General features: G+C 37.0%; 1 protein-coding gene across 3 annotated transcripts in view; it reads right to left on the reverse strand.

Annotated features, from left to right (window-relative positions):
• The window catches only part of DPYD (dihydropyrimidine dehydrogenase), an 869,175-nt gene that overhangs the window by 260,866 nt on the left and 591,230 nt on the right, over positions 1 to 17,079 (reverse strand). For all 3 annotated transcript variants that reach the window (XM_045036245.1, XM_011284844.4, XM_045036247.1), the window contains one exon: positions 16,118 to 16,201. In XM_045036245.1, coding sequence (XP_044892180.1) covers positions 16,118 to 16,201 — 84 coding nt within the window. The remainder of the gene's footprint in view (positions 1 to 16,117; positions 16,202 to 17,079) is intronic.

Genomic DNA, 17,079 nt, shown 5'->3' on the forward strand with positions numbered 1-17,079 from the left:
AAGCTTATTTTTAAAGGGTGACAGTTTTGCTTTAAAATTGGCTCTATTCAAGGCACAGGAAGAACTGAGCTTCAGTTATTCGTGATGCTAGAAGTCACAAAATCAGAATAAAGAAATATGACATAATTTTTCCATGTTGTTTCATATACTGAGTTTAAAATATTATCACTTACTCAAGTGTTTATGTCATATGTGGAATCTGGCTGATAAAAATGCAATAGCAGATTCAAAAGAGACTAGTATTGCTAACTTTTAAAAATTAGGGCACCATGTCAAAGACATGAAAAATAGGAACAGTGCCTTGTCAAGGCAGAGCCATTTAGTAATGACATGGGTGAAATTCTATAGGGTGAACCAGATATATTTATGCCAAAGCCAGTGTTGTTTGGTGGAATCAGCTATAAAAACCTTGACCCACAGGAACAAATCTGTGAGAGGTTCCTGATGTTCTTATCGTCTATCCTGTCACCAAGAATATTTTCCCTATAGCACCCTTTATGGATGTAAGTGTTCTAAACATCAAATTTACTTACTTACTTTTAGTGCATTACCTCCCTTTCACTTTTACAACTATTTCATAGCTCTTTATATCTATCCTTCCCTCTATTTTCTTCCAACAAAGAAGGAAATAATTAAAAATTGGAAATGTGAAACACATAAGACTCTAACATGAGCATTTCACTGCTTCTGGAAGCTGACAGGACAACTGACTTGTTGTAAGTGCATAAAATGAGCTATAGTACACGTTTGGGAGTTTGTTCTGAAAGGCCAATTAGTAAAAATAAAAAGAGAAGTCATCCACATGCATTTGCAAAATGATATTCGAGGGTCTAGTGTTTCTTTAAAAAAAACTGATGTAGGAAAAAATTAAGGGGTGCAATTCAATGTGCCAGGAAAAGAGAGAGAAATTACATAATGAAGAAAACACTTAGCTGGAAATTTGGAAACATGAGAAGGGTGGAGAGATTAAAAATATAAAGGAAACCAGTACAGATAGAAGAAATCATTTAATATTTTCTGTAGAAAACAGTAAGCTAACTTTCTTGAGCTATCATAGCAGTGTCTAAAATAACAACTACAACAAAAATTAAAATTGCAATAACCCTGGAATAAAATAAATCTAAAAAGTAGAGAAAGGAAACAGAGGTAGAAACTAAAAATCGAAGGTGATTCAGGAGAAATGGATTAGAAGACAGGAAGTTTATAAAATGAGAAAATAAGCAAATAAAAGCAAATAGAGATAAAAAACATTTAAAAGAAACAAGGAACTAAATACTGTAAAAGGAAGAGTTTAATTGTAGAGGTTTACTCAATTCATTGCTATTTAATAAGTATACATATTGATATAATTAAATTCAGCTACTGCAAATATTATAGAAATCCATAGCCACACCAGAGGTCAGGTTACCATTTCTGTGGGTTTTTGTTTTTTGGGTTTTTTGGGGGGGAGTTTTTTTTGTTTGTTTTGTTTGTAATTGCAACACAAAAGTGGGTTTGAAGAATCTGGCACATTCTCAGGTGTTCACTGCCAACAAGATTTGAGCTTTCTAATCCAATGCAGTGAATTTAGGCAGAAAAATCACAAGTTCTTTGTAAATAAATCTGAGTAAAAACGGGAATGCTAGGTCCAAAGGAGTCAAGGTAGAGAGAGTGGAGAAGGCAGAATGACAAATAATATGTGGTGTGGCCACAGAAAGAAGAAAGAAGTTAGGGATAAGGGATATGAACAGGTAAAGAATGCAAAAACAACAACAACAACAAACAAAAAACAAAACTCACGGTGACCAATGTTTAGAGCACCTGCACAATTCCTGACACATTATAGTTGCTCAGTTAATAACTGGTGGATTAACTGAATCAGTGGATGTTCCAATTACCAGAACCATCTTTTCAGGCTGTATTCATCAATGGAAAAACAATTATGGAAATAGCAGATAGATAGATTTGAGAGGAAAAGCGTTAAAACAATTGCGACTTTGGAATAGACCTAGTCTTGGAGAAAAGAGAAAGGTATTGAATAATCTAAAATTAGGAACAAAAACTTACAGATTCTATGTGAATTGATCCACAGGGAAGAAATAGGTCTGCACTGTTCCCAAAGAACTATTCTACTGGTTGCTTTGATTGTTTTTTATTGCCATCAGCCTTGGCACTCCTCTGGACATGTGTTTTGGATTCTTGGAGCCAAAATGAATAGAACATACAGTAAAGTGCATCTATCCTGAAGGGAAAATGACAACCACATAACACCATGTAAAAGAATGCCGACAAAAAGAGAATTTGTTTTTCTGCATTCTATGAGACAATAAGGCAGAAAGAGAAAGAAAAGTAAAGCAAATGACTGCATGACAGAAAAGGAGAACGAGGCTCACAACACACAAGACCAAGGAAGGGAGGTAGGGGGAGAGCCCACGAAGGCAGAAACAAGGTAACAAAAAGGACAAAACCAGCAGCAGAAAAGAACTGTCAGACACAAAACCCTCAAAACAATAGATAGGAAAAAAAGGAACAAGATGACAGGAAAAGAACAGCATGGAATCTAGTAAGAAAAAGAAACAAAAATTTCAAATAATGGATTTTCTAACACCCCTGCTGTTCCGCCAGTGCATTGTGTCACAGTCTCACAGAGCAGTGCATAATTTATTATGGTCACTCACTGCCAGGCTGCTATAAAGGGCAACAGCTATATGAAAATACTCCCCACCGCTGGATGGCTTAATGATCTACCCTTTGTAGAGGGGCATGGCTGTGGAATGGCAGGCGAGGGCGGCACCACTTCTGGGGCTGGATGGCGCTCTGCATATTTAGTGCTCTCCACCAGCTGAAAAAGGGGTGAATTCCCTCGTGGGTACTTCTGTGGGGGTTCTTCACCCCTCTTCAGCTTCTGCCGAATAATCACCAACTAGCACAAGTTGTTTCTTAACCACACATTGCCTCCTTTATGGGAGGGGTGACGTCAAATTTAAGCAACAACAACAACAAAAAATGAATTTTTAAAATGGAAACAGACCTTGACAATTAACATTCATTATTGTAAAACTACACAACGTTTTAATCATGTCTGGAGATTACAAAAAACCAAAAACAACCTGTTAGGTTTCTCTATCGAATTTGGATACAGAAAAAAAAAATTGATAACACATAAAAATAAAGATCGTTCAAATCTTTTTTTGCCAATTATTTTGAGGTAACTGGCCTTTTCCAGAGCATTTATGCAGAGGAACTTTCATTACTTCCACAAATAGCACTATTTTCAAAGAGAGATGCATCGTTAAGATAAATAGCAATTTCTATGCTTAGTAAGTCAGGGTTTTCTTGTTTGAGAGGCAGCAGTGCCTGAGGCTAGGAGCATAGGCTGTGGAACCAGACATCAGGATTTGAATCCTGAGTCTGTCGTTTACTTGCCACGTGACCCTGCCACGCTTCTTACACTTTCTAGGTTCTCACAGCTGTAAAATGGGAATAATAATAGTCACTACATCATAGAGTTGCAGTGAGGATTTCATGAATTAGGCTTATATCAGGTATCATAACTGCTCTCAAATAATGGAAGAAGTGACATTCAGGGAGCATTTGTAATCCAGAACTGGTTGCCATTAGGTGGTGGGCATGGAAACAGGTGAAAATAATGTCCTTAATTTCCTGGAGGCCAGGCTGAGGCAGATTATTTTCTGTCTCTCCCTTCATTCCTGGATAGTGGCCTTGTTTACATAGAATAGCAAGTTTGCAAAAGGAACAGAGAGTCAGCTATTCTGATGTCTTTCATCCTCCAAACTCCTACAGTAACAAGTAAAACTGCTCATTCTTATTTTTTTAAATTTATTCTTGAGAGAGAGAGAGAGCATTTGAAAAGGAGAGTGGCAGAGAGAGAGGAAGAGAGAGAATCCCAAGCAGGCCCAGCACTGGCAACGTGGAGTCCGATGCAAGGCTCAAACTCACAAACCATGAAATCATGACCTGAGCTGAAATCAAGAGTCAGACACTTAACTGACTGAGCTACCCAGGCTCCCCACAAAAACACTCACTCTTGACAACAACAACAACGACAACAAAATATTATTGGGTTCCAAAGACAGAATATTTGAAAAGGAGATGGACTCTTGTCCAGGGCACAGGGAATAGTGAATAATATGTATATGTTAATAGTATGTACCTGTGGAAAAAAACAGAATGGATTCAAGACACAAATTGGAGAAATCAGACACATGAAACATAACATGGTTGAGGTGGAAAGATAACAAACCAGGACAATACACTGAGACTGGTTTTAGAAAGAAGTAAAATGATTTGAGATATAAGTTCTTAACTTACAAAAAATCAAGAATGGCTATACTGAGTCCTATTCATAAAGCACTCTGCTCAAGATCTCATTGCCAATGGCGCGCACACACACACACACACACACACACACACATACACACACCATTTTGTATGAAGACTCAATTCAATTATTCATTCATTCAAACCTTCTGTCCAAAAATTATTTATGGAAACTACCATGTACCAGAATAACATTAATCCCTGGGTATTTAATATGGAGCAAGTCACTGTAGCCTCAGTCCCTTTGTCTATAATGTGTTCCATCTTCCTCCTCAAAGTTCACTGAGGAGTAAGTGTGAACCCATGTGTAGAAATACCTAGCACAATACCTAGAATACAAGGCACACTCATTGAATAAACTCAATTTTTATTCTCCATATTCACTTGATTCTCTCCTTCTCTTTTATTAATTTCTTCTCTTGGGATATATCTATATCATAGTAACTATACTTGCATTGCAGTGATCTCAAAAATATAAATCTGTATTTACTATATATATTGGGAAAATCATATTTCACTTTATTTATCCTAAATCCATCATCTCTATGAGAGAGTAAATATCAAAATATGTTTAATATTCAAAATGTTTCATGGATAATCTTTTAATTGCTTAAAATAAAGATGGTTCCGTTTATTTTTTTTAAATTTTTTTAATGTTTATTTTTGAGAGAGAGAGAAGGAGAGAGAGAGTGGGGGAGGTGCAGAAAGAGAGAGAGTTACAGAATCTGAAGCAGGCTCCAGGCTCTCAGCTGTCAGCACAGAGCCTGATGCAGGGCTCAAACTCATGAGCTGGGAGATCATGACCTGATCCAAAGCTGGACACCCAGGTGCCCCTAGGATGGTTCCATTTAAAAGAAAATTTTTGCAAAGAGCTTGGTTGTGGGGACTGGAGAGAGTATACTGAAAATACCAGAATCACAGATATCAGTAAATGGCCTAGGGTTTGAAAGGTGGAGGTCCCCTGGGAGCTGGGATTAGGAACTATAGATTTATCTGATGCTAGGTCATTAGATGGATTTAAAATGCTTATCTGTCATGGGTAAGAATGAGTCATCCACTACACCATGGAGCAAAGAAGACAAAGTAAGAGAGAGTAAAAATGCTGAAGACATCATCTGCTTTCCTGGATCCAGATACTCATGAAGTCAACTTCAACCTTATACCATCCGTTACATCAGCTAATACATCTGTCTTAATTTATAATACCAGAATTCCTCCATCAGCACACAACAGAAAGCTAAGAACTATCTTGTCACTTTTTTTTCCTGAAAACACATATCCAACCCATCCTCAAATGCTGCTGGACATACTCCTTATCTCTGGTATATCCATTTCTCCATCTCTATAATCGCTTCCCTAATCTAAGCCATAAATCACCACTATTTTTTACAATAACAACTGCAAGGCTATTTCAGACAGCCTTCTTAGGTCCAATCTCATGTTCCTCTAGTTCTCTTCTCTCCAAATGAAAATACAATCATATCATCCCACAATTGTTACCATCCCAGCCACCAAGAAGATGCACAGGCCCATGCACACACATGTGTATGCATATGCACACACACACACACACACACACACACGACAAACCTTTTAATAACTTTCTGCTGCTGTTTGGATAAGATCAAAAGATTCTACAACATGCAACTTATGGGCTCTTAAATAGTCTAACCTGTATTTTTTCCTTTCCAGTATCATCTTGTGCCACATGTGTCTGCTTTAAGCACCCCAATCTTCTTTCTTGCCCTTCAACTTGCCTTGTTTCAACCACAAGGTTTATGTGCATGCTGTGTCCACTGCCTGGAATGCTCTAACCCACCCCAATCATTTCACTTAGTTAAAAATGCTCTAAAGATGTCAGTTATCAGATCTAACATCACTTCCTTATATAATCCTTCCCTGACCCTTCAAGTATCATAGACCACTACTTCATGGTTACTATGCCATTTATACTTTATTGTTTGTGGGGTTATTTGTCCAATATATGTCTACTCTACATAATGGAAAGCTCCATGAGAAAAGAGAACCTGTCTGGTTTTGCTCATTATTATATTATAAGCATTTCACACAATTCTTGGTACATGATGGATATCCTAAATATTTGTTGAATGAATAAAAGTAGAGATGGTTTTGGGAGTGCAATAAATACTATAGGATCTCTATAATCTATTTCTCCTAAATGAAAAGGCTGTTCTCTAAAAGTTTGAGACTGAGGTGATAAAAGGTAGGAGAACGAAGAGTGAACATGGGATAGAAGAATAGAGAAAGGACACTAGAAGTGAAGGGATCTGATTATTCCTTCATGTACCAAGTTCTCCCATATTAGGCAAAACATGATTAGAGGAAAAACAAGAAAGACATGCCTATTGTGTTGCCATATGAATTTTGGTGTAGTCAAGAAAAGAAAAATGTTGATAAAAGAAAGCTGGCAATAGAGATCTCCATCCATTTGATAGAGGGCTAAAAGTTTCACAAATAAGAAAAAAACTATGTTATTTTCTGATGCATCATTAACATGCATTAAAGTAATAAATGATTTTGCAACTTGATCTATGAAAACTATTAAAGCTGAATAAACCCAGTAACAACAGATAGAGAAAGAAAGCACTCAAACTAGAAAACATAAATAGTAAATACCATGAGGAAATAAAGATATTCAAAACATCTCAAAGTGTCTATAATTGATATTCATGCTTTAAATTGATATCTCCTTAGACAATACTTTTTTGTAGTGTATATATTTATTAATCATACTGCTACTTAATAAAGTGATTTTTTGGTGCAAGAAAACAAAGTTAGTTACAAAACATGGCTGTCATTAAGATTTCTGCAATGTAATCAACATCAAGACAGACTTCCTATTTGTAGAAAATCTGTTGTTCTCAGTAAGCATCACCTCATGTGTATCTGGCGGGGGTGGGGATGGGGGGGTGGGTCGTAATAGTTCTCTGGGAATGAGGCTGCTAAGTGATAGTTAACAAAAGCCATAGAGTCTTTGATCTTGAATCAATACTCCTGGGCTATAAAAATGCCATGATTATAATAAATCTATTTTCCTTGACTTACTTTTTTTGGGGTGGGGTTAGCAATATTTCCTTCAGTAGTCAGGCAAATCCACATATTTCCTTCCTGACAGTGCTCACCTGCTCCCAGCTGGAAGCCATAAATTGATTGCACTCTAAAAGGCTGCTTCTACCCCAGATGGAAGTGTATAAAAACTTTATCTCTGAGGTACAAGTTGCCTTAATTTTAAGGTCTTCTTGACAATGGTGGCTCTTATGCCTTCTTTTGATTTGTCTTACTCATTATCCTCTCTCTTGCCTTATTGTAAACTCCGCTGCCTCTGACTCTCTTCGCTCCTGAATGCTTAACAGGTTTTGGTCCAATCTTGCTTTTTTAGCCTAATATGTAGTATCTTTTACTCCTGAGTCTTTTGTGGCTTTTAATAAATGACTCAGTCTTGCTTGACAGTTCTTCCAAATATTCTAGGCTAGTTGGATTTGTGACTGGATCTTTCATTTCATTGCCAGTAATTTTGCTTTCTAATTTTGTTTCTACTCTGTACTGCTTATGCCTGTTATTCTGGCGTGGCATTATGCTACCATGATACCACTGATTAAGATCATAGCCTCTCCCCAACCCACTCCCATGTCTCTCGCTTTGGTCAAAGACATTTTCAGTTTATCTTTATGCTGTAAGTCAGCAGGCATATAGAAAACTCTGCTATCCTTCTCAAACTTACTTGTAATGTGATCATTTGAGGGTGATTAGAAAAAAAAAACATTGTGAAATGCTATTGCTGCTTTATTTTGGGAATATAACAAATGATGAGTACAATAAAGACCATACTAATATATATTTAGATGCCTTGCTTGCAACCATTCAACAGTGGTCTACCTATCTGTACTACATATAATTTTTTTAACTGCCGCATGATTGTTGTCATAGACATAAACAATGATACCCACTGACCTACAACTGGTATTTCAGTTAGATTTAAATGGTACTGTTTTCTGCTAAAAATTTATAATTTTTAAGAGAAAGCAATCATTTTTTATGTCATTAACCAACATTAATATTAAAACTGAAAAACTCAAAGAGAATCAGCTTAAGGCAAAATATTGGCAGTTATAGAAATGCCTCTTACAGATCTCCTGTAGTTTTGTACTTATCCAAGTACCCATGTCTATGCAATTTGTTGAGAATTAAACTCAAATAAAAAGTTGGGCAACACAATATAGTATAAAGCAAATATTTCTTTTTTATCAGAGATACTTTTTCTCATAAACAAGTTGATTATTTATTTTAAAGCACTTCTAAAATTACAATGTCACAAGGAAAATAAAACAGAACAAGATAAGTCAAATGTATATGGGTAATATTAGACTTCAGTCACTTTTGCAGAAGCTTATATCATGCATCCATTTCTCATAGCTCTCCATGGAATGATGTCAATTCGCAATGTAATGATTTTCAAACCTGTGAATGTGATGTTTCAGGGACTCAATCCACTGAAGCCATCCTAGACTATCCCATATTTATCCATTCAACTCACAGACTTCTAGTTCCAACTCTCTAGCCCGAATTTACATTTGTCTATGCTAATTAGGGCAAGATTAAACCTCACATTCAGGACAATGTGGCACTTTCTCACACATGTATTTTATAGGGGCTAGAGTTAGAAGGAGTGAGAGGAATCAAGAACCTGAAACAGAGGACATCTCATGGGCCCATACCAGACCAGTATCAAAAAGTAATTCTAACTCAGCAGTTATCCTCACCTTAGATCCCCAAGAAGAGGTCAGGGATGTCACTGTTGATTCACTTGTATTTTACCACTGGTAAGAAAGACTCCCATATTCTTCCCATATCATTCCCTTTGGGATGTCTCATACTCCTGAGTTCCTGAATTTCATGCCTCTGGGAATAGAGGTAGTACTACAACTTGTCAGTTGTGTTGGCTTTAAAACCAGTATCTTTATATTGTTCCTCCGCAAACACCTGATAGGGACCTGATCCAGGCAGGATGTGGTCATTGCTCCCTGGACCCTGTACTACATATGATGAGATAAAGGGTCTGTTAACCCAGCTGCTGGAGGAAGGTTTTATTTCCCAATGGAAATGCTAGCACATCTGGGGCAATGTGGTCCTCACACTTAGTTTTGGATTCTATTCCTGGTGACAGACGTCTGCTCTCTGGCAAGGGTAAGAGTAATAATCTGTGGTTAATGTTTTATGAAAAATGTTGGCATATTGTAACAGAAACAAAGCCTTTCTCTCTCTTTTTTTAACGGGCATACAGAGTTTGTGTAAATTAAATTGGACATAGAACAGATCATGAGGGAAATATCAAAGTATTGTTTGGGTGATCTTAATTTAAGTCAATAATTATTTAACATCAGTAAACATTTTAAGATTTGCCACTTTTAAATCTGTTTGCTCTTACTTAACTAAATCAGCATGAAAGCAGGACTGCATATCTATTTCCTGACGATAAAATTAATGTTAAGACTGTTTGAATTAAACATTTCAGTGTTTAGAAATTCTATGCAGAAGATGTGTGTAAATAAATGGAGGGAGCTGTGAGATAACAAGACGTAGCAGGTAATAACAATGGCGTTGCCATCTTTATCATCTTTATTAAGAACATTACTTTAACTGTGAAGCTACAGTGGTCTTCCCTCTAATTATACTATCATTTTGGACTTTTCTGTCCAAAGGAGTCATTATTGACATAGGTGTGCACTATTTAGCAGTCACACCTCCAAGGAAGACATTCAAACGACTGAAAAATGGGAATCCTATAAGGGCCAGGGAAATACCATCTTTGTAACCTCTTAGAATTATTGGGTAAAGAAATTCAAATTCATTAACGGGGATTCAATCTCTAGGTTACCACAGATTCAAATGAGAGTATGCATCTAGTTTCCACCTTTAAACCTGTTCACATATAATACATTCTTTTTTCTTTCTCTTGGAAACCTTAGTTGACTGAGAAGATATACTCAGTTAATAGATTAGATGTCACTTAAAATAGAATTAGACAGGTGATTTCTATTTAGATAATTTCAGTTGAAAAGATATGAATTCCAGGCAGAGAAAATAATAGTATGCAGAAAGGTACGGAGTCAGGAGTTCCCAGGGCACTATACGGGCTTATTCAGTTTAACTAGAGATTTGGATGCACCCAAATGACCCATATGAAATACTGGACAGAACACCAGATGTGGGTCAGTGACAAGGGCACCAAAGGCCCTGGGCCCTGCTAGTTTGGTTACCTCAGGAAAAGGCAAATTATGTATCTTCCCAGGCCCCTATATTTTCCTATAAATAATGGGGTCATACTGGAAAATCTTTAGGGTTCCTCTCAGTTCTAGAAGTCTGTGCTTTACTATGTCACATCATTGACACAAAGAAGGCAAAGAAGTAAATGGCTCATGTGAAAAATAACCCAAGAAAAAGCTTTATAAATTAGCTTTTTCTGATGGCAGGAGAAAATCATTTCAAGAGGACCATACAACTAGTACTGAGAAGTCCTGTGAAGCATGCTGCCTTTTGCTCTTCCTTTTTGCCTTGTGGAAGATAAAATAGGAAGGTAGGAAGGCAAGGCATCTTATCCCATGCCTTCTGTCCACAACCCCTATCAACTGTTTCTTCTTTTGATAGCTGATGGAGGGCCTAAGAATTAAAGGTACCGCTGGCTAAAGAAGGCAGCTTAGAGACTGTTCAATGTCAGGAACACAGAAGATAAGCAAACATCTTGGGAAGGGTTGGTTTTGATATTTAAAGGTTGAACTGGAGAAGCACATACTGATCAAACCCATGTTTGGGAACGAACACCTATCCTTGGTGAAATGTTTGCTGCTATTTACATGAACCACATACAGTGTTAAAAGAGAGCAGTAAAGGAGAGCAATCCTCGTTGCTGCGTGGCCATGCAGGCCATCTGTGGCCATATCTTACTTCAAGAGAAGTAACAGAATGTTTCTCTCAAATCCACCTATTTTTCAAATGTTGGTAACAATTACAGAAACAAAATAAACAACAACAGAAAGCCATTCACATTTCTTCAGCTCTTGTCTGAATTTACATTAGAAGGTTCTGTAGGATGGAATTAAAAATACTCAATATTCAAGGACAAAAGAGGGGTATTCACCCAATGCCATAAGAACACTTTGTATTTAGGAAAAGGTGAAGACCTCAAAGAGATGCCATTTTATCTACATTTTATAGAATTTATTAGAGTACCATTATATTTATAAAGTAATATGCTGGCACAGGAAATTAGTTTACCCAGACCACATAGACAGCTTTAAATCTGAATGTTAAGACATCAGGGAGGCTCCCTTACTCTTGGGAGATGCAACATTTAAATAGTAGATTCAGGTTTGCTTCTGTTTTCATATATTTAGAGAAATGGGAATTTAGAACTATAAAGACTTTAGAGGTAACTTAGTCCTGCATTGAGCTTTCAGTTAATATTAATAATATTTAATGCTGACACTGGAATACCAATTTACTAGGAATTGCTCTTGGCGACTTGCCTATTTCAGGCTTATATGCTAATCAAAGCTCAGGCCTTGGGGCGCCTGGGTGGCGCAGTCGGTTAAGGGTCCGACTTCAGCCAGGTCACGATCTCGCGGTCCGTGAGTTCGAGCCCCGCGTCAGGCTCTGGGCTGATGGCTCGGAGCCTGGAGCCTGTTTCCGATTCTGTGTCTCCCTCTCTCTGCCCCTCCCCCATTCATGCTCTGTCTCTCTCTGTCCCAAAAATAAATAAAAAACGTTGAAAAAAAAATTAAAAAAAAAATAAAAGCTCAGGCCTTGGCAACCAGTGACCAGATTTGTGACCTGGGAAGCCTGGAGGCTTCAGGTTTTTGTTGTTGTTTTGTTTTTGTGTTTATTTTACTCTTGTTGTTATTGCTGTACAATGGAATACAAACTCAACCTATTCAGAGGGTTATGGTGAGGAGAAGAAGAAAGCTGAAAATATTTTTTCATGTTTGTAATATAACTCTGACTCTTTGAAGTACATGCAACCAAAGCTGGAGCATGTTTTCACTTTTGCTTGAGCATCAACGTTATTGGGGGGTTCCATTTACTAAAATGGAAAATGTGATAGAAGATCACAGGCTGACATACAGGGTACAAAGACCAAGGGTTCTATTTTAGCCACAAGTACAAATTACAAAGTATTAAGCCAGAGCTTTTTAAAACAAAGGCTACTTAGATATTCATTCATCAAATACAGGAAAATATACCAAAATCTGAGCAGCACTGATCAATGTAAATATAATTAAGAATCGCATATGTAACACAGTGACTTTTATGCAGGCCAGGGAAAATGTTAAAGTGGTTTTAAAAAGAACACTATAATATGCGTTCATTTATTTCTTTATTGTTTTTTGTTTTATCAATGCTTTTATGGGTAGTTTAAAAATAACATATTCACCTGCTACCTACAATGTTAGTGTTCACAGAATAGTAAAGCTAGAAGGCAGTTGGAGATCATCTGGTTCAAACCCCATAGTTTAGAGATGGGAGCTGATGTTTCAGAGGAGTGAGTGGCTTGATCAAGGTATTAGAGGTTGTTGACAGAAAGAATAAAGAATGAGACTGCCTTTAAACACACAGCAAGTGTTAAGTGTTTAGGATTTCATATGAAGTTTCACTTTGCAGGGAATATACAATTCAAATTCCCAAGGTCAGTTTGAGATTTTTTATATTTCTACAAATTCCATTAATAAATAATGATTTTTGTATGTTGTGGAGTAGAGGTTATAGCCTTCTCTGTTCAAAAATTTCACAATTATTTAGTCACTTATAGGAACATTTATAAAGAGTTTAAAATATAGGTATATGTTTAAATATATACATACATAGTTAATATAAAATCACTTAGATACAAAGGCAGTATTTTTCACTTATTGCATATTTGTGAGAAAATATATGAGACAATGGAAGAAAAATATGTTTAGAAAGGAAAATGTACTATACTGATACTCTGTCTCTTCTTAAGGGGCTAAAATTATGATTTCTGGAAACACCAGAAGTGGAAAAAGTGCAATAGAGTCTTTCCAATAGATAAATATTCTAGGCATGGAACTAATGTCAGCTTGTTTCATTCATGAAGCAAACACTTATCAGACTCTAGCAATGCACACAGCTCTGTGCTTTGCACACACAGAGCTTCCAAAAGATGGAACGGAATGCAGGATAACGCTACTATGGGGAAGAGAAATTAGAATAGCTTCTCAGTTCCCCAGCACTGAGTACAAATTTCCCATCCCACCAACTTACAAGTGTTCAAGACCAGGAATCTCAAAGAGAAAGGAAGAGGCAATAGGAACACGAGTTAGAGAAAGAAAAAGAAAAGGAAATAAAGGAAAACATGAATAAGCTCTAGACATGCTTGTGCCCACCCTAAAGAGTAACAGTAAAGTTTTTTTAATGCACTAATATTCTTCCTTCCCTCCATTTAAAATATCGAACTTTCATGTGTCCTGAGGCAAAGCAACCATTTAAAATATATTGGATCAGAAATAATTAAATTAGTTGTATTTTTTAATGATATGATACAAAAAGAATATAATTCAAAAGAAAATTTCTAAATGCGGCTAATAGGAAGAACTGGCTTCGTTTTAGAGATTATAATTAACAAGTGAAATGGCAATGTTCCCAAGTTTCCTTCAGCCTAAGGTGTCATGGTTTTCGGAACATGTTTTCCAAGAGTTTTAGAAATCTTAATATTAACTCTGCAAAATTTTAACGCTTGGCATCCTCATTCAGTCAAAGGCTGTGCAAAAATTTATGTATCTAAATAACTCACTGGAGAGGATACACCTAAGACACTTAACAGCTGGGTAAGTTCAGATGTGTTCATAGAGTAAAAGCCCACTCTAAAAATTAAGCACAAGGTTGGGCAACATTTTCAAAATAATTGCCGTTTCTGTAGCAAGAAATATATATTAAAACATACCCTCCTTGGGGCGCCTGGGTGGCGCAGTCGGTTAAGCGCCCGACTTCAGCCAGGTCACGATCTCACGGTCTGTGAGTTCGAGCCCCGCATCGGGCTCTGTGCTGACGGCTCGGAGTCTGGAGCCTGTTTCCGATTCTGTGTCTCCCTCTCTCTCTGCCCCTCCCCCGTTCATGCTCTGTCTCTCTCTGTTCCAAAAATAAATAAACGTTGAAAAAAAATTAAAAAAAAAACAACATACCCTCCTTTAAAACATTAGTCAACAGATTTAAACTTTCCATAGCTATTCTCCATGTCACTAAAAAAATTCAGAAACTGTGGAAGGGATGGATAAAGAACCTTCACTACCTCAGGCCCTGTTCCAGGTGTCCTTTTTTCAACGTTTATTTATTTTTGGGACAGAGAGAGGCAGAGCATGAACGGGGGAGGGGCAGAGAGAGAGGGAGACACAGAATCGGAAACAGGCTCCAGGCTCTGAGCCATCAGCCCAGAGCCTGACGCCCCCCGGGGCTCGAACTCCCGGACCGCGAGATCGTGACCTGGCTGAAGTCGGATGCTTAACCGACTGCGCCACCCAGGCGTCCCACCAGGTGTCCTTTTTAAAAGCCTCCCTCATTTCAACCAAGTTACACATCTTGACACGCTAACTGTCACCCAATCATTGCCTCACAGAAGTCATGATTTAATATAATGATATTTTTCCTCTACTAATTCTGTAGCCACACTGACTGATCTTCTGGGTAACCTATTGTGAATGGAACACAGGATATACTTGAAAAACATTTGACTAGACCCTCCTCTCCTGCTGCTGCAAGAGAATGGTTTCTTCCTAAGTCACAAATCTATTCCGAATGTTAATTAAATATTTACAAGGTACTTTAAAATCCTTCCTGAATGCTAATATGAAAATAGCAACCTAGGTTCATTTGAATAGGCAGAAATTTTTGCCCTTCCAAATTAAGGGCCTCTGGCCTCTAAGTTTAATTCAAATAATCCAAGGATTTGAAAAAAAAAAAAAGAATTGAACACCTACTATGTACAAGGCCCTGTGCCAGATGTAAAGACAAAAGTAAACTTTCCGGGACTAGAAAATTTGTCATAAATGACAACATTGCATATTATTTAATTCACACCATTTCCCTCTGGGCTTAAAGGCCAAATTAGATGCAAAACACTCACCTTTTTAGCATTAAGCTTTTACCTTGCTCCTTAACATACAACACTGTATCTAGTTACATAAAAATGTGGTATTTTCTACATATTAACATATATTTCCACATTTTATTCATTAGGTTTTTGAAAGTATTTTAGCATGAAGTTTCCATTTATTGTATCCCAAAATAAAAATAGCATCAAAGTCCTTTGGCAACTCCCAAAACACAGTTAGGGAATAATGATCATATGCTAAAAAATGTAAAATGCAATTTGTGCTGTGCCCCATTTACTACAAAATCACTACGAACAATGCATTTTGTACAGTATATTGCTCCAGGGAAACTGGATCAGCATCAGGAATGAATAAAGAACACTGCATCTGAAATCAGCTAATTCTGCTTCAGTGCTTTTAAAAACTATTTGTTATGATATTGCTTCCTGTCAAGCACATAATGTGATATTTTCCTCAATAAAACTAAACAGTTGCTGTAATTTCAGTTTCCCTCATTTTCCACTTTTTAAGCACTAAATATTTAAACAATGCAGACCTGGAAGTCTCAAACCAGTCATCTGATCCACACATCTTCTTGCCTAAGGTACAGTTACTACCTATACAGGGGGCTATTCTGTCACACAGAAATACGTGAAGGCAGCTGTTGAGGTCCTTACCTGCCCGCAGGCCAGGCCCATTCCTCTTTCTCCCATGCCGTGTGGACATGATAAATTTAACTCCAGGGCATCTGCTCCAGAAGCCTTTACAACGGGGAAGGAAAATGAAAGAAAAGGCAAAGCTTTATTTGAGTCCCGATGTGTTTTCACCATTCATAACATAGGTCACATTTGTCAAATTTAAACTCTTCTGTTTTCTGCATTATAGCTATCTTGTGAGGTATATTCTGACTCTCAAATTAGAATTTCTGTAACAACAGCAATAATAGCAACAGCAAATATTTTTTAAGTGCTTATAAGAGGACACTCACTGTTCTATATGCTTTATATTCAGTGCCTTTAATTCTCATAATCCTTGGATTAGCAGGACACCAAATTCACAGACAAGGAAACTGAAACAAAGGGGAGTTAATGACAAGCCTCATGTATTAAGTGACACAGCAGAGATTTTAACTCAGGTCTGTTTGACGTCACATTTATTCTTCCCTACACAGCTTTTACTTTTATAGAAACAAATCTTACTAATTCTGGATACTTGGTCCAGGAAGTAGCAGTGCAAAGAAAAATACAGTAGGCTACCGGGAATGCATACAAGTAAAAATTTAAATGTTTTTAACTGAAAATCAATTGTATTGTATTGAAAATAAGTCCATGCTAAGAAACATGAAGTGCAGATAGTTTTGTCTTTAATAATTAAATAGGATTCCAATTTAACTCATTAATTCATGAGTATACAAAATGGGTCCTGTGAAAATGAACACAATAGTTCACTCCTAGTGTTCTTAGACTACTTGAAGAATCGTAGAATTCTTGAGAAGTCTTCTGTAAAAAATTCTAAGAACAAGCAAAACACTTTTTTAAATAGTTTAATATGGTAGTTTGAGGGATGGGGGATAAACTATTCAAGTTTACATATTATTTTACCTAACTTCTAGAATTTCTCCAACACCACAACTAGGTCA

Source organism: Felis catus, chromosome C1 (genome assembly GCF_018350175.1).
Source record: "Felis catus isolate Fca126 chromosome C1, F.catus_Fca126_mat1.0, whole genome shotgun sequence".
Lineage (NCBI taxonomy): Eukaryota > Metazoa > Chordata > Mammalia > Carnivora > Felidae > Felis > Felis catus.